The sequence below is a fragment of the Colobus angolensis genome, unplaced genomic scaffold (assembly GCF_000951035.1).
Source record: "Colobus angolensis palliatus isolate OR3802 unplaced genomic scaffold, Cang.pa_1.0 Scaffold428, whole genome shotgun sequence".
NCBI lineage: Eukaryota > Metazoa > Chordata > Mammalia > Primates > Cercopithecidae > Colobus > Colobus angolensis.
Genome location: NW_012117688.1, coordinates 1,766,725 through 1,784,703, shown reverse-complemented (window position 1 = coordinate 1,784,703; position 17,979 = coordinate 1,766,725). Strand labels below are relative to the sequence as shown.

The following is a 17,979-nucleotide window of genomic DNA, read 5'->3' as shown; positions in this document are numbered from 1 at the left end:
CAAGATTGCACTGAGCCAAGATTACACCACTGCACTCCAGCTGTGCAACAGAGCAAGACTCCATCTCAAAAAAAAAAAAAAAAGAGTGAATCCTAATACAAACTGTGGACTCTGGGTCATAATGATGTGTCAATGTAGATTCATTAGTTGTAACAAATGTATCGTTCTGGTGGGGGATATTGATAATAGGGGAGGTTACGCATGTATGCAGCAGGGGTTATGTGGGAAATCTCTATACATTCTGCTCAATTTTGTTGTGAACCTAAAACTGGGCAAAAAAATTGTCTATTTAAAAAAAGAGGCTGGAGGCTGGGCGCAGTTGTTCATGCCTGTAATCCCAGCACTTTGGGAGGCCGAGGTAGGCAGATCAGAAGGTCAAGAGATCAAGATCATCCTAGCTAACACGGTGAAACCCCATCTCTAATAAAAATACAAAAAATTAGCCCGGTGTCATGGCAGGCACCTGTAGTCCCAGCTACTCAGGAGGCTGAGGCAGGAGAATGGTGTGAACCTGGGAGGCAGAGCTTGCAGTGAGCTGAGATCACACCACTGCACTCCAGCCTGGGCGACAGAGCGAGATGCTGTCTCAAAAAACCAAAAACAAAAAATAAATTAAAAAAAAAAAAAAAAAGAAAGAAAAAAGAAACAGGAAATTCTGTCCCCATTGGTCTTGGCACCACTGCTGAAAATTAACTGACCATAAACTACAGGTTTATTTCTGGAATCTCAATTCTATCCCTTGATCTATTTGTCCATCTTCATGCCAGTACCACAGTGTCCTGCTTACTGTTACTCTGTAGAAAGCTTTAAAATCAGAAAATATGAGTCCTTCAAAATTTGCTCGTCATTTTCAATACTGCTTTGGCATCTGAGTCCCCCTGCATTACCATATGAATTTTAGAATCAGCTTCTCTATCTCTTAAAAAAAAAAAAAAAAAATGCTGGGCCAGGGGCAGTGGCTCATGCCTATAATCCCAGTACTTGAGGAGGTCAAAGTGGGTGGATTGCTTGAGCTCAGGAGCTCGAGAGCAGTCTGGGCAACATGGCAAAACTTCATCTCTACAAAAAACACAAAAATTAGTTGGGCACAGTGGCATGTGTCTATAGTCCCAACTACTCAGGAGGCTGAGATGGGAGGATCGCTTGAACCTGGAAGGTCAAGGCTGCAGAGCACCAATCACGCCACTTTATTACAGCCTGGGTGACAGAAGGAGACCCTGTCTCAAAACAAACAAACAAAAAAAGCAGCTGCAATTTTGAGGGATTACACTGAATCCATAGATTACTGGGGAGTACTGCTATCACAACAATATTAAGACTTCCAATACAAGCACATGGGATGTCCAATTTAGCTCTTTAATTCCTTAAAATAATTTTATAGTTTATTATTTGTAAGTGTTGTAAGTCTTTTGGTAAATTGATTCCTAAGTATTTTATTCTTTTTAATGCTATTATAAATTGACTTGTTTTATTAATTTCCTTTTCAGATTGTTAATTGGTAGTGTATAGAAATAAAAGTGATTTTTGTTTATTGATCTCATATCCTGGACATTGCTAAACTTGCTTATTACCTATAATAATTTCTGGTGGATTCTTTAGGTTTTTTAAATGTGTGAGATCATATCAAATGTAAACATAGTTTTACTTTTGCCTAATTTGGATTTTATTTCTTTTTATTGCCTAATGACCTATATAGAGCCATCAGTATAATGTTAAATAGAAAGGGCAAGAAACAAACATATCTGTCTTATTACTGATGGGAGGAGGAAAGTACCCAATCTTTCAGCAGTAAGTATGATTGTTAGCTGTGGGTTTTTCATAAGTGCTTGTTTACCAAGTTGAGGAATATCCCTTCTATTCCTAGTTTGCTGAGTGTTTTTATCACAAACAAATGTTGAATTTTGTCAAATGGTTTTTCTTCATAAGTTGAGATAATCTATGTGCTTTTTGTCCTTTATTAGTAGACTGTATTACACTAATTTCCATATACTGAACAAACCTTTCATTCCTGAGATAAATCACACTTTGTCATGGTATATAGTCACTTTAATACGCTGCCAGATTCAGTTTGCTAATATTTTGTCAAATATTTTTGTCTATATTTATAACTGGCATTAGTCTGTAGTTTTCTTGTGTTATCTTTGGTTTTTGTAATACTGGCCTTGTAGAATGAGTTAGGAAGTGTTCCCATTGATCCCATATTTTGGAAGAGTTTGTGAAGAACTGGCATTCAACCTTCTTTATAATTCACCAGTGAAGCCATCTGGCCTAGGGTTTTCTTTGATGAGTATTTTTAAAATATTTTTCTTTATTATTAATCCAATCTCTGTACTTACAGGTTTATTTCAATTCTCTATTTCTTCTTGAGTCAGTTTTAGTATTTATATCTTTGTAGGAATTTGTCCATTTCATCTAGGTTACATAATCTGCTGGCATATAATTGTTCATGGTATTGCCTTATAATCCTTTCAAGTAATGTTCCCTATTTCATTCCTGATTTTAGGGATTTGAGTCCTCTATTTTCTTGGTCAGTCTAGCCAAGGGTTTATCAATTTTGTTTATCTTTTCAAAGAACCAACTTGGGTTTTGTTCATTTTCTCTATTTTTTTCCTATTCTCTGTTTTATTCATTTCTACTCTAATATTTACTATTTTCTTCCTTCTCCTTGCTTTGGGTTGTTTTTCTAGTTCTTAAAGTGCAAAGTTAGGTTACTGATTTGAGATAGAAATTTCCTCTTTTTAAATATAGGCGTTTACAGCTATAAATTACCCCCTAAGGGCTGCTCTTCTTGCATCTCATAAGTTTTGACATACAGTATTTTCATTTCATTCATCTAAAAGTGTTTTGTGGCATCTTTTGTGATTTCCTCTTTGTTCCATTGCTTATTTGTAACTGTGGTATTTAATTTCCACATACTTATGAATTTAAAACATTTTCTTCTACTATTGGTTTCTAATTTCACCTCATTATAGTCAGAAAACTTACTTTGTCTAATTTCAAGAGTTTTAAATGTATTGAGGCTGTTTTTGTTTCTTTTTTTGAGATGGGAGTCTCACCCTGTCGCCCAGGCTGGAGTGCAATGGCGCTGTCTCAGCTCACTGCAATCTCTGCCTCCTGGGTTCAAGTGATTCTCCTGCCTCAGCCTCCTGAGTAGCTGGGACTACGGGCGTGTGCCACCACACCTAGCTTATTTTTTGTATTTTTAGTAGAGATTGAGTTTCACCATGTTAGCCAGGTTGGTCTCAACCTCCTGACTTCATAATCTGCCTGCCTCAGCCTCCCAAAGTGCTGGGATTACAGGCGTGAGCCACCACATTCGGCCAAGGCCTGTTTTAGAGACTATCCTATGGTCTACCCCAGAGAAGATTTCATGTGCACCTAAGAATACAGGGTGAGCACCCCAATCTGAAAATCCAAAATGCTCCAAAATCTAAAACTTTCTGAGTGCAGCATGACGACTAAAGAAAATGCCCACTGGTGTTTGCTAGAAATGTTTTGGAGCATTTTGAATCTCTGATTTTTGGATTTGGGATGCTAAACTGGTAAGTATAATGCAAATACTTCAAAATATGAAAACACTTCTGGTCCCAAGCATTTCAGATAGGATACTCAGCCTGTATTGTGCTGTTGTTAGGTAGAGTATTCTAGAGGTGTCTGTTAGATTTAGTTTATAGTGTTGTTCAAGTCTTCCATTTCCTTGCTGATTCTGCGTCCAATTATTCTATGACTGAAAGTTGGGTATTAAAGTCCTCAATTATTATTGTAGAACTATCTCTTTCTCCCTTCAATTCTGTCAGGTCTGCTTCATGTATTCTAGGGCTCTGTTATTAGCAGCAAATATAACTGTTATATCTTCTTGATAGACTGATCCTTTTATCACTGTATTTTTTTATTACGTGTGTGTGTGTGCGCGTGTGTATGTGTGTGTCTGTGTTTTAGAGATGAAGTCTCATTCTCTCACCCAAGCTGATCCTCCCACCTCAACTTTCTTTTTTTCTTTTTTTTTTTCTTTTTTTTTTTTTTGAGACGGAGTCTTGCTCTGTGGCCCAGGCTGGAGTGCAGTGGCCAGATCTCAGCTCACTGCAAGCTCCACCTCCCGGGTTTACGCCATTCTCCTGCCTCAGCCTGCCGAGTAGCTGGGACTACAGGCACCCGCCACCTCGCCCGGCTAGTTTTCTGTATTTTTTTAGTAGAGATGGGGTTTCACCGTGTTAGCCAGGATGGTCTTCATCTCCCGACCTCGTGATCCGCCCGTCTCAGCCTCCCAAAGTGCTGGGATTACAAGCTTGAGCCACCGCACCCGGCCCACCTCAACTTTCTGTAGCTGGGACCACAGGTGCATGCCACTGCACCCAGATTTTTAAAAATTATTCTAGAGGTGGGGTTTCACTGTCTTGCCCAGTCTGGTCTCAAACTCAATCCTCACACTTCAGCCTCCCAAAGTGCTGGGATTACAGCCATGAGCCACCACATCTGGCCCTCTATTAAATTTTTGTCTTACACTAAAAATATTTTAAAGAAAGGAATAAGAATTCTGAATAGAAAGAAATATATTACCTGTTGGATTCTTAATTACACAGCTAGTAGCTCCATGAAGATCAGCGTGTACATAAATGTCTCCTTAAATACAGACAAAAAAAAATGACACTTTAAGTTCTAATTCTCTTTTTTTTTTTTTTCAGATGGAGTCTCACTCTGTCGCCCAGGCTGGAGTGCAGTGGTGTGATTTCGGCTCACTGCAACTTCCGCCTCTGAGGTTCAGGCAATTCTCCCACCTCAGCCTCCCGAGTAGCTGGGATTACAGGCACGCACTACCATGCCCAGCTAATTTTTTTGGTATTTTTAGTGGGGACAGGGTTTCACCATGTTGGCCAGGCTGTTCTTGAACTCCTGACCTCAGGTGATCCACCTGCCTCAGCCTCCCAAAGTGGCTGAGATTACAGGCGTGAGCCACCACACCCGGCCAAGTCCTAACTCTAAGTGTGAAAAATGATTGCAAACTGTAACACTGCAACAGTAACCTTTTAAAAATTTGACCTACAATGACTCTGAAGACTGAAAGTTATTCAATACTCTAATGTAATAGAGTCTTGAAAGTCCAACACTACAGATTAGCTCAGCAATATCATTTTAGGAATATTCACTTAAAAACTAAAAGCATCAAAACACATACTCAACAAACCTGAAGCATCATGCATCAAATCTTTCTACTAGTTAAATCTATCAAACAAAAGAGTATAACAAGAAAATCAATGCCTAATATTGAGATAACTGATCCAATCATTTAAGAGAAAATTCTTCCGAATTTTAATCTTACCTACCTGGTGTCAAGTATCTTTTCACAATTATTTCATTCTGTTGCTGATCTCGTCCACCTATAATTAGATAGTTCTCTGAGCTAATGAACCATAGAAATTTCTCAAACCTACCAAGATGAAAGAAAAAAAGTTAACTTTTCTTTATAGCTGCCTGAATTCATACCCTTTTTGCAAACGAAACACAACAGGAAGCTATCCTGCCTGTGTAGTTTAAGACAAGTTGATGGTTTAATTTTTTTTAAGGCATCAAGCTGAATTTGACTAAAAACCTATAATACAAATTGCCCTAGGATATTAAGACAGTCTTAGAAAAAAGAAATTAAATTCTATATTTAAAAAAGTTACCTTCTTACTCCATGTAGCCTTCTTAAACTCAATAACTTCTAACAATAAATTACATAAAGCAAAAGTATAAAACGTCATATGGTCCTTAAGTTTAGCTTCTTTTAGTGATGTACTGAATAGGCTTTAGACCACTGATAAGAAAGAAATGTTGTTTTCCCACTCTGTTCTCAATAAATGAACGTAATTAATCTTTATATATGATATTATTTACGTTGTTTTAAACACAAAAGACCAAAAATTGTCTTTAGGAGGGTAAAATTATAACTTTTCTCAAAAGACAAAGTAACTTGGGTTTTCATGATTAATACCTGCAAGATAAAAAGTATAGAGTATATTATCTGTATGACATTTAGAAAATGACATGCAAGACAGATGAAAATAAATACTTGCTACATGATATATGACTACAGAGATTATCTTCTGTATGTTTTAATCCACAATTTTTAAAACTTTTGGTTAAAAATGGTAGACTAAGCACAGATACTTAACTTATACTCCCTAATACAACAGTGAAAGGACTTTACTACTATTTTCTAATCTGACTTTTTAATTGGGTAACATATACTCATGGTTGAATAAAATTATTTACTTATAAAAAAGGTCAGCCAGACACAGTGGCTCACACCTGTAATCCCAGCACTTCAGGAGACTGAGGCGGGCAGATCACGAGGTCAGGAGATCTAGACCACCCTGGTTAACATGGTGAAACCCCGTCTCTACTGAAAATACGAAAAATCAGCCGGGCGTGGTGGCAGGGTCCTGTAGTCTCAGCTACACTGGAGGCAGAGGCAGGAGAATGGCGTGAACCTGGGAGGCAGAGCTTACAGTGAGCCGAGATCACACCCCTGCACTCCAGTCCAGGCGACAGAGTGAGACTCCGTCTCAATAAAAAATAAAACAAAAAAATAAAAAAAAGGTAGTGAGAGATCCTGCATCCCTTCAGTTCCTGTCACTACACCAAAGAGGGAGCCATTGTGATTGGCTTTCTGAGCATCCCTCTCAAGATTCTTTACACATAGAAAAGTTAAAATATTTATCCTAATCTTCTCTTTCCTGTTGCGGGAAGTCAGGGACCCCGAATGGAGGGACCAGCTGGAGCTGTGGCAGAGGAACATAAATGTTAAGATTTCATGGACATTTACCAGTTCCCAAACAATACTTTCATAATTTCTTACACCTGTCTTACTATCTTTTTTTTTTTTGAGACGGAGTCTCGCTCTGTCACCCAGGCTGGAGTGCAGTGGCGCAATCTCGGCTCACTGCAAGCTCCACCTCCCAGGTTCATGCCATTCTCCTGTCTCAGTCTCCCAAATAGCTGGGACTACAGGCACCTGCCACCATGCCCAGCTAATTTTTTGTATTTTTTTTAGTAGAGACATGTTAGCCAGGATGGTCTCAATCTCCTGACCTCGTGATCCACCCGCCTGGGCCTCCCAAAGTGCTGGGATTACAGGCATGGGCCACTGCACCCAGCCCTTACTTCAATCTCTTAATCCTGTTATCTTCGTAAGATGAGGATACACATCACCTCAGGACCACTGTGATAATTGTGTTAACTGTACAAACTGATTGTAAAACGTGTGTTTGAACAATACGAAATCAGTGCACCTTGAAAAAGAACAAAATAACAGCGATTTTCAGGGAACTAGGGAAGACAACCATAATAATGTCTGACTGCCTGCAGGGTCGGGCAAAATAGAGTCATATTTTCCTTCTTGCAGAGAGCCTATAAATGGACATGCAAGTAGGGAAGATATCTCTAAATTCCTTTCCTAGCAAGGAATATTAATAATTAATACCCTGGGGAAGGAATGCATTCCAGTGGGGAGGTCTATAAATGGCCACTCCGGGAGTGTCTGTCTTATGCAGTTGAGATAAAGACTGCATTACGCCCTGGTCTCCTGCAGTACCCTCAGGCTTATTAGGGTGGGGAAAAAACTCTGCCCTGGTAAATCTGTGGTCAAACTGGTTCTCTGCTCTTGAACCCTGTTTTCTGTCATTTGAGATGTTTATCAAGACAATATGTGCACTGCTGAACATAGACCCTTATCAGTAATACTGCTTTTGCCCTTTGCCTTGTGATCTTTCTTGGACTCTTATCAGGAGTTTTTGATTTTGCCCTTGTCCTGTTTCCTTAGAAGCATGTGATCTTTGTTCTCCGTTTTGCCCTTTGAAGCATGTGATCTTTGTGACCTCCCTGTTCTTGCACCCCCTTCCCTTTTGAAATCCTTAATAAAACTTGCTGGCTTTAAGGCTTAAGTGGGCATCATGGTCCTACTGATATGTGATGTCACCCCCAGCAGCCCAGCTGTAAAATTCCTCTCTTTGTACTCTTTTTTTTTTTTTTTTGAGATGGAGTCTCGCTCTGCCGCCCAGGCTGGAGTGCTGTGGCCGGATCTCAGCTCACTGCAAACTCCGCCTCCCGGGTTCACGCCATTCTCCTGCCTCAGCCTCCCGAGTAGCTGGGACTACAGGCGACTGCCACCTCGCCCGGCTAATTTTTTGTATTTTTTAGTAGAGACGGGGTTTCACCGTGTTAGCCAGGATGGTCTCGATCTCCTGACCTCGTGATCCGCCCGTCTTGGCCTCCCAAAGTGCTGGGATTACAGGCTTGAGCCACCGCGCCCGGCCTTCTTTGTACTCTTTCTCTTTATTTCTCAGCCGGCCGGCACTTATGGAAAATAGAAAGAAACTATGTTGAAATACTGGGGGTGGGTTCCCCCAATACATTTTTAGACATAGCACAAACTGTTCTGCATATTGCTTTTTTCACCTAAAAGTACATTTTCTTCATTGCTGAATGGACACACTACACTTACTTAACCATTCCCCTATTGATAGTAAAGAGGTCTGTAAGAAGACAAAGATATAGGGACAAAAATAATGGGAGAGAAAAATCAAAGATGCATTTTGTAATCATCCTAGTAAAGGAATGTACAGCCAACAAGTCAATAAAAAGTAGTCAATCAAAAGAAGGCAATAATGAAGACAAAAGAGGACACAGAACAAATGGGACAAGTAAAAAGCAAATAGTAAGATGGGTAGATTTAAACCCAAATACATCAGAGATTACATTAAATATAAATGCATTAAATGCCCAGGTAAACAGCAAAGACTGTCAGACTGGAAAACAATGACAATGATATATATGATGCTCCTTTAAAATACAAGGATGGAAAGGCTGAAATATAATGATGAAAAAAGATAGGCCAGGTGCAGTGGCTTATACCTGTAATCCCAGCACTTTGGGAGGCCAAGGCAGGTGGATCACTTGAGGTCAGGAGTTTGAGACCAGCCTGGCCAACATGGTGAAGCCTCATCTCTACTAAAAACAGGCATGGTGGCAGACGCCTGTAATCCCTGCTACTCAGAGGGCTGAGGCAGAATTGCTTGAACCCAGGAGGCAGAAGTTGCAGTGAGCCAAGATTGCACCACTGCACTTCAGCCTGGGTGACAGAGCAAGACTATGTCTCAAAAAACAAAAAACAAAAAGAAAGAAAGAAAGAAAAAAGATATACCATGTAAACACTAACCAAATGAAAGCAGAACTAGTTATACCTGACAAAGAAGGAAAAAATAATTACAAGTTACAAGGACATTTCATTAAAGTTGATAGAAGGCTCAATTCATTCGAAAGATATAACAGTTACATAGTTGTATCATCGAATTACATTGTCTCACATATAAAAAGCAAAAACTGGCAAAAGTAAAAGGAGAAATGGACAAATTCGCAGAAGAATATTATAAACTTTCTGCCAATATATTTTAAACTTTAGACAAAGTCTTTAAAAAAAACACTGTTCACCAAAACTAGGAAATTTGAACAGTCCTTACATTTACTAAATAATTTGAATCTGCAATGAAAAGCTTCCCCAACGAAAACTCCAGGACTACTCAGCCTCACAGGTGAATTTCATCAGATATTTAAGAACAACTGAAAAAGGAACACTTTCCAACTTGTTTATGAGGCAATATGACCTTGATACCAATAGCCAACAAGAACATTACAAGAAATGATAATTACAGGATGATCCTATTCAACAGAGATGTCAAACAAAACAGAGAGGAAGAGACAAATACAACCAAATTTTGAAAGCTGGAAAACAAATGGACAAGTGATCAGACTTAAGAAGCTGAATCCTAAGCTAACAGTGAAAAAAGCAACAACTAAATTTACAATGTAAAACTCATAAAAGGCTAAACAAATGGCAGCACAAACACTTAAGGAAGTAAGAGTTTAAGATGGGAATGAAAACAGGAGGACTAGCTGAGTCTGTTCAAGAAGCAGTTAGTTCCACATACGTTCTTTCCAGTTAATTCCTGTTCCATTTCCTAACAGAAGGCCAGAGGTTAATTTATCTAGAAAGGGTATAAAGATCATCTCTGGACAAGGGTAAATGTGGCACAGCTATATAACCAGGAGTAACATATGTAAAACACAGCAAATAAGTAAATGAATTACTGGATCCTGAGACTCTCAGTCTATTATTTCCACTGGGCTCCCCAAACGCTGCAGCAGCCAAGTCTTCACCTTACAAGCAGGAGAGAAAAATAATCTTTTCCAGGAAATGAGACTAGCTCAAGAGGAAAAGGGCTAAAGACAATGAAGATTCTACACAAAATGGCTAACACAGATCATTTCACAAGCCCAACCACCCAGGGAACTTCCAGTCAGCATTTTAATACCCTACCATAAAATGTAAAACGTTGAATAGACAATCAAGGAGCACCAGACATTAATGAAAGTCTCTAACTTTCAAGCTGGAGATAAAAGCAACATTTTTAAAAAAGTGCCTGTACTCCCAGCTACTCAGTAGCCTGTGCAACAGAGCAAGGCTCTGTCTCCAAAAACATGAGAAAAAAAAAAGGAGGGTGCGGTAGGGCTGATGTGGGTATGTCAAAAACAAGTTACGGTAACATAACATGAGTAACTATAGACATCCAATATATGGCACGAGGAATACAGTTAATAACACTGTATTATATATTGGAAATTTGCTGAGAGTAGATTTTTTAAGTGTTCTTACCACACACATGAAAAACAGAGTAACTATGTGAGATGATGGATATGTTAATGTGCTTGACTGTTTCATTTCATTACGCATATGTATATAATAAAAACATACTATAGACCTTAAATATATATATATGTTTCTTTTTCTGAGATGGAGTCTCGCTCTGTTGTCCAGGCTGGAGTGCAGTGGCACGGTCTTGGCTCACTGCAACGTCTGCCTCCCAGGCTCAAGTGATCCTCCCACCTTAGACTCTCAAGTAGCTGGGACTACAGGTGTGCGCAACTACACCTAGCTAATTTTTGTACTTTCTGTAGAGATGGGGTTTCACATGTTGCCCAGGCTGGTCTCGAACTCCTCATCTCAGGTTATCTGCCCGCCTATGGCCTCCCAAAGTGCTGGGATTACAGGAGTGAGCCACCGCACCCTGTCTTTATAGAAACATCTTAAAAAGCAGAGAGTTCTGAATGTTGATGTCCCTGAGATAGAGCAATTGCATGTACCCAAAATCTGTGTGTTTTCGTTTGTGAGCATCTGGTCCAGTGCCCTCCCTTCACTTGCTCCAAGGGTATAGGATGTTGTGATACCCATTAGCTAATTACCTTTGGGAAATGATTTCAGAGCATTAGAGTGCTATTTCAGCCATCCATTTGCTTTTTTTTTTTTTTTTTTTGAGACAAAGTCTCGCTCTATTGCCCAGACTGGAGTACAGTAGCATGATCTTGGCTCACTGCAACCTCCACCTCCCAGGTTCAAGCAATTCTTCTGCCTCAGCCTCCAGAGTAGTTTGGTCTACAGGCACAAGCCACCACACCTGGCTAATTTTTGTATTTTTAGTAGAAACGGGGTTTCACCTTATTGGCCAGGCTGGTCTCGAACTCCTGATCTCGTCATCCACCCGCCTTGGCCTCCCAAAATGCTGGGATTACAGGCATAAGCCACCATGGCTGGCTCATTTCCTTTTGTTTGACAGCAGGCAAGTGTCTGTTTGTTGAAATGACACATTTGATCCTTTTTAAGGCTCAAAGAAAAGTTAATGAATACCTTTTAAGTTTGGTGCCACGACAGAGTCATTCCTCAAAGCTGTCAGCACTTATGCGCTGTCCTCTGGTATGCATGACTGCATGACTTTGCTTAAGTTCCTTACCCTCTCTGTTTCAGATTCTGAAAGTATTGTATCAAGAGGTAATAATGGGCTGGGTGTGGTGGCTCATGCCTATAAGCCCAGCACTTTAAGTGGAAGGTCAAGTAGAGTGGATCACTTGAGGTCAGAAGTTTGAGACTAGCCTGGTCAATACAGTGAAATCCCTCTCTACTGAAAATACAGAAGTTAGCCAGGCATGGGGGTGCACACCTGTAGTCCCAGCTACTTGGGAGGCTTAGGCAGGAGAATCCCTTGAGCCCAGGAGGTGAGGGCTGCAGTGAGCCGAGACTGCGCCACTGTACTCCAGTGTGGGCAACAAAGCTAGGACTCTGTCTCAAAGAAAAAAAAAGTAATAATGGCAGGGCCAGGCACGGTGGCTTTTGTTTGTAATCCCAGCACTTTGGGAGGCTGAGGTGGGAGGATCGCTTGAGCCCAGGAGTTCGAGATCAGCCTGGGCATTACTGAAAGATCCCATCTCTTAAAAAAAAAAAAAAAAAAGAGGTAATGATGGCTCCCTTCCTCTCATTAACACACTCCAGGGATGAAAAGGATGACAATGTCTATGTGTGTGATAGATTGTGAAAAGACTACTGCCATGTTAAGTGAAGAAAGGGAGTACATCTGCTGAACAGATTAACTTCTGGTCTCCAATCAGTATGTGTGGTGGGGCAGGGGGACTGCATGACTTTAACTTTTTGTTTTTGAGAGGTCTAGCATTATCAGAGTCCCTTTAGATAATTTTTTTTTTTTTTTTTTTTGAGACAGTCTTGCTCTGTCACCCAGGCTAGAGTGCCTGGATCTCGGCTTACTGAAACCTCTGCCTCAAAAGTTCAAGCGATTCTCATTCCTCGGCCTCCCTAGTAGCTGGGATTACAGGCATCCGCCACCACACTCAGCTAATTTTTTTGGTAATTTTTTTAGTAGAGATGGGTTTTCACCATGTTGACCAGGTTGGTCTCGAACTCCTAACCTCCAGTGATCCACCTGTCTTGGTCTCCCAAAGTGCTAGGATTACATGCGTAAGCACCACCACGCCCAGCCTAAATATATATAATTAAATAAAATTTAAAAAGAAGCAACTTAGAGAAGACAGAGACTTGCAAAAAAGAATACTAAAAAAATTTAATACATCAAAACTATGCTCAGAGAGCTAAAAGAAACTAAAGCAGAAACGTATTTATTTTTTTAAAAAGGTATATTCCAAGAACCAAAAAAAGTCCTCTCTTTTTTTGCCAGGAACACTATGTTGAGGAGAGAGTTCTTAAAATTAAAAACATGATAGGAAGTAATAAAAAATTCAGTGGAAGGACTTGGTGAAAGATAAAGCTGAGGAAACTCCCAGGATATAGAGCAAAATGATAGATTTGAAAACAGAAAATACAACAAAATTGGAGGACTGGTCTAGGGGGTCCCATATCTTAAAAACAAGATTTCCAGAAGGAAAAGAAAAAAGAAAGCGGAGGTCAGGCAGTTTTTCAAGAACTATTTCCAGAAAATGTCTCAGAACTGAAAGCTTCTGAATAAAAATAGCCCACAAAGTATCCAACATAATGGATTAAAACATCACCACCAACCCCAATTGTAAAATTTTGAAAAATTTGGGAAAAAAATTGGCAGGGGAGAAAATCTACAAGCTTGTAGAAAGGCAAAAACAAGTTTCATGTAAAATACCAACTATCAGCCAGGTGTGGTGGCTCATGCCTGTAATCCCAGCACTTTGGGAGGCTGAGGGGGGCGGATCACTTGAGGCCAGGAGTTAGAGACAAGCCTAGGCAACATGGCAGAAACCTTTCTCTACTAAACATACAAAAATTAGGTGGGCATGGTGGCGGGCACCTGTAATCCCAGCTACTCGGGAGGTTGAGACAGGAGAATCACGTGAACCTGGGAGGCGGAGGCTGCAGTGAGCCAAGATCATGCCACTGCACTCCAGCCTGGGCAACAAAGTGAGACTCTGTCTCAAAAAAACAAAATAAAAAATAAAATAAAATATCAACCATCAAAATAATACCAGATTTCTCAAGTTACTATAATGAAGCAATACCTTTAAAAGTCTGAAGAGGCCAGGTGTGGTGGCTCACACCTATAATCTCAACACTTTCAGAGGCCAAGGCGGGTGGATCACGAGGTCAGGAGTTCGAGACCAGGGTTGGCCAGTAAGGTGAAACCCCATCTCTACTAAAAATACAAAAATTAGCCGGGCGTGGTGGTGGGTGCCTGTAATCCCAGCTACTTGGGAGGCTGAGGCATGAGAATCACTTGAAACCAGAAGGCAGAGGTTGCAGGGAGCCAAGACTGCACCACTGCACTCCAGCCTGGGCAATAAAAGTGAAACTCCATCTCAAAAAAAAAAAAAAAATGTCTGAGGAAAACATATTTTCATAGTAGAATTCTGTATTTAATTTTTTTTTTTTAAGAGATGGGGTTTGGTATGTTGCACAGGCTAGTCTCGAACTCCAGAGGTCAAGAGATCCACCCACCTCAGCCTCCCAGAGTGCTGACATTACAGGAATGGGCCAGCATGCCCAGCCCAGTCAAACTATAAGAGTAAAATGTTTTATACATTGGAGACCTCAAAAACTTTGCTTTCTATACACCATTTCTTGTGAAGCTTCTAGAACACACCCTCTTTCAACCAAGAAAGAAGTATGAGATCCAGAAAAGAGTTTCCAAAACAGAGAAGGTAAAGATAACTTCCAAGATAACAATAAAAGGAAACTGTATGATGCTTAGAGAGAACCAGTCTAAAATTAAGTAAGTCAAAAAGCTACAGGAGAGACTTCGGACCTCTGCAAGATAACATTGATTGAATTCCAATGTGTCTGAACACACTTGGAAGATAGTATTTAGATAAATTAGTGATAAGAACAAAAATAAAAAGCAAATGAAATGACAATTAGTAACTCGAGGGAAGATTTTTAAAACTGAGCAAGGAAAAAGAAAACAGAATTCTATGTGGGTCAGCTATAACATATAAATTATATGACTATAATTTAAATATTTATAATGATGCCAATGCTATTAATCTTGACAAAACTATGCTGTAACTGTGTGTGTATGTAATGGAACACAAGTGGAAAGAGGGAAATCCTCATCTTTCCCAGTGGGAAGTTAGTAAGAGTGTAAAACAGAAAAAGTAAGCAGCAGCAACATAAGCACACTACTAAGATAAATAAAGGCAAATATCAAAACAATCAACTAAAAGAGCTAAAAGTAGTTTCCTTCAGAGAGCAGGCAATAGGAGTAAAGGTGAGGAACTACAGAGCTAGATGAGTGCAGAAACTTATGCCTGTAATCCAGCACTGAGGCTGAGACAGGAGAATCTCTTGAGCTTAGAAGTTTGAGACCAGCTTGGGCAACAAACTGAGACCCTGCCTCTACAGAAAATTTAAACATTAGCTGGGTACGGTGCCATGTGCCTGTAGTCTCAGCTACTTGGGAGGCTGAGGTGGGAGAACTACTTGAGGCCAGGAGGTCAAAGCTACAGTGAGCCATGTTCACGCCACTGTATTCCACCCTGGGTGACAGCGACCCTGTCTCAAACAAACCAACAAAAAATTGCAGAGCTATTGGTTTTGTAACAAGCTTTGTAGAACTGTTTGACTTTTCTAAACAATGTGCATGGATAATTTTAATAAAAACAAAAACTAAATTTGAAAGAGAACACTTACCAATACACTTTTCTTGCTTTTTGAATAGAAGTAACAGTCTGAACTTCTTTTAATGTTTGCTTTGTTTTCTTTTCTGCTGATTTGAATGCCTATGTATAGAAAAGAGTTTTAAAAATAATTTGTTAAGAATTTATTTAAATAACACCAAAGTAAATAATGGGGCAAGAAATTTTTTAAATGTCACAAAATGGCACAATCTACACACACACACACACACAAATATGCATACTTGAAAGTAATAAATGAAAATATTTTTGCCTTAAGTATTAAAATAATCCAAACCAAAGAATTACTATATGAAAATATTTGCCCAAGACCTACAAATTAATAAATACATTGTCATTTTCTAGATACTGTGTACCTATCATGTGCTAGGTTCTAGGCTAGATGCCGTTAGAGATAAAGAGTGAACAAGATGGACAAAGCCCCCACTCCCACCCCACTAGGTCTAGAAGAGACAACTATTAATCATATAATCCTTTAAATAGACATATAATGGTAAGTGCTTCTAAAGATGCTATACGAGTATAACAAGGAAACCCGATTTATATTGGATTATGGTCAAAGAAGGTATCTCTGAGAAAATGACATTTAAGCTGAATCCTCAATGACTAATGTGGCTATTAGGCAGAGAATAGGAAAAAGGAAAAAAAAAAAGGACCAGCAAGTAGTAATCAAGGGAAAAATGTCAAGAAATGAGGTTGAAGCAGTAGAAAGAGGGCCAAGTCATGAAGGCCACTCATTTAACAGCTATTAAAAAGTGCCTATTCTGTACCAGGCAACATTCCAGGGATTGGGATGCAGCAACGAGCAACACAAAGATTCTACTTTCATGCAATCTATATTCTAGAGGGAATCCAGAAAAAATAAACATATGTTGGGCTGGGGGGAGTGTTTTTCAAGAAAAAAATATGGCAAAATAAAGACAGAGATTCAGGGTGGTACTATCGTTAGCAATGAGTGGTCAAGGAGGGATTCTCTGATTAAATCTCATTTAAGTAGATATGTAAATGAAGAGAGGCGTCAAACTGAAAATTTCAGGTAGAGAGAACACAGCAAGGGCAAAGACCCTGAGAGCGGAGCATGTGCCATTATTTTATGAACAGCTAAGATTCCAGTGTAGCCAGAAAGAGTGTATGAGAGGAGGAATGCAGGTGATGAGGTCAGAGGGGAGCAGGTCTCCTGTCCTTGCAGGATAGAAGAGCTCTGAATTGTATTAAGTTAGGAAGCAACTGGAAGATTTTGTCCAGAGAGAAAGGACTTCACTTTTGATTTGTTTATTTTAATATATTTTTTGGGACAGAGTCTCGCTCTGTCACCCAGACTAGAATGCAATGGCATGATCCCAGCTCACTGTAACCTCCACCTCCTGGGTTCATTTGATTCTCCCACCTCAGCCGCCTGAGTAGCTGGGATTACAGGTACCCACCATCATGTTGGGCTAATTTTTGTATTTTCAATAGATATGGGGTCTCATCATGTTGGCCAGGATGTTCTCAAACTCCTGGCTTCAAGTGATTCACCGGCCTCGGCCTTCCAAAGTGCTGGGATTACAGGAGTGAACCATCACATCCAGTCGAAAGGATCACAACGGGCCTAGGTGTGGTGGCTCACACCTGTAATCCCAGCATTTTGGGAGACCAAGGGTCAAGGCCCGAAGCAGGCAGATCACCTGAGGCCAGCAGTCTGAGACCAGCCTGACCAACATGGTGAAACCCCGTTTCTACTAAAATTATAAAAAGCAGCTGGGCGTGGTAGCGGGCACCTGTAATCCCAGCTACTCAGGAGGCTGAGGTGGGAGAATCGCTTGAACCTGGGAGGCAGAAGTTGCAGTGAGCTGAGATCAAGCCATTGCACTCCAGCCTGAGCAGTAAGAGTGAAACTCCATCTCAAAAAAAAAAGGGGGGTCACAATGGTTGTTATGTGGAGAACAGACTGTAGCGGGAAAAGAGGAGAAGGAGAGAGCGCCAATAAGACACTGCTATCATAGTCCATGTGAACAAAGAGGTGATAGGGGACCGACCAGTGGAAATAATGAGCAGTAGCTAGATTCTGGCTATACTTTAAAATAAGAACCAAAATGATTTACTGATGGATTGCATGATTTATGGGAAAAGAGTCCAGGATATCACAAACGTTTTTAACCTGAGTGAACAGAAAAATGAAGGTGCTATTTACTGAGATGAAGAAGAATGGGGGAGGAGCAGGCGTTGGGGGGAAAAAATACAGAAAATACATACATTTAAAGCAAAGTTAAGTTTGAAAGATACTTCTGAATTAGAAAATCTCATTTAAACAGAAGAAATAATTATGTCCATTAAATTAAGCAGGCAAAAACAACTAACATTCACTCTAAGAAATACTCAGTACCTTCTCAGCAGCTTCAACTGTTTTTTGTGTCTTCTTAGCAGCATATCTCTTGTGATCATAATACCTAGAAAAACACATTTCTCTTAAATTTTAAGTAAAATATTTATTCTTTAGTTTTC

General features: G+C 39.9%; 1 protein-coding gene across 2 annotated transcripts in view; it reads right to left on the bottom strand.

Annotated features, from left to right (window-relative positions):
- The window catches only part of NEMF (nuclear export mediator factor), a 70,201-nt gene that overhangs the window by 26,738 nt on the left and 25,484 nt on the right, over positions 1-17,979 (bottom strand). The window contains exons 15-18 of one of the 2 annotated variants that reach the window (XM_011956914.1): positions 17,861-17,924; positions 15,491-15,579; positions 5,322-5,425; positions 4,558-4,620 (exon numbers count right to left, since the gene is read on the bottom strand). In XM_011956914.1, coding sequence (XP_011812304.1) covers positions 4,558-4,620; positions 5,322-5,425; positions 15,491-15,579; positions 17,861-17,924 — 320 coding nt within the window. The remainder of the gene's footprint in view (positions 1-4,557; positions 4,621-5,321; positions 5,426-15,490; positions 15,580-17,860; positions 17,925-17,979) is intronic. The other variant, XM_011956915.1, reaches the window with a different exon arrangement.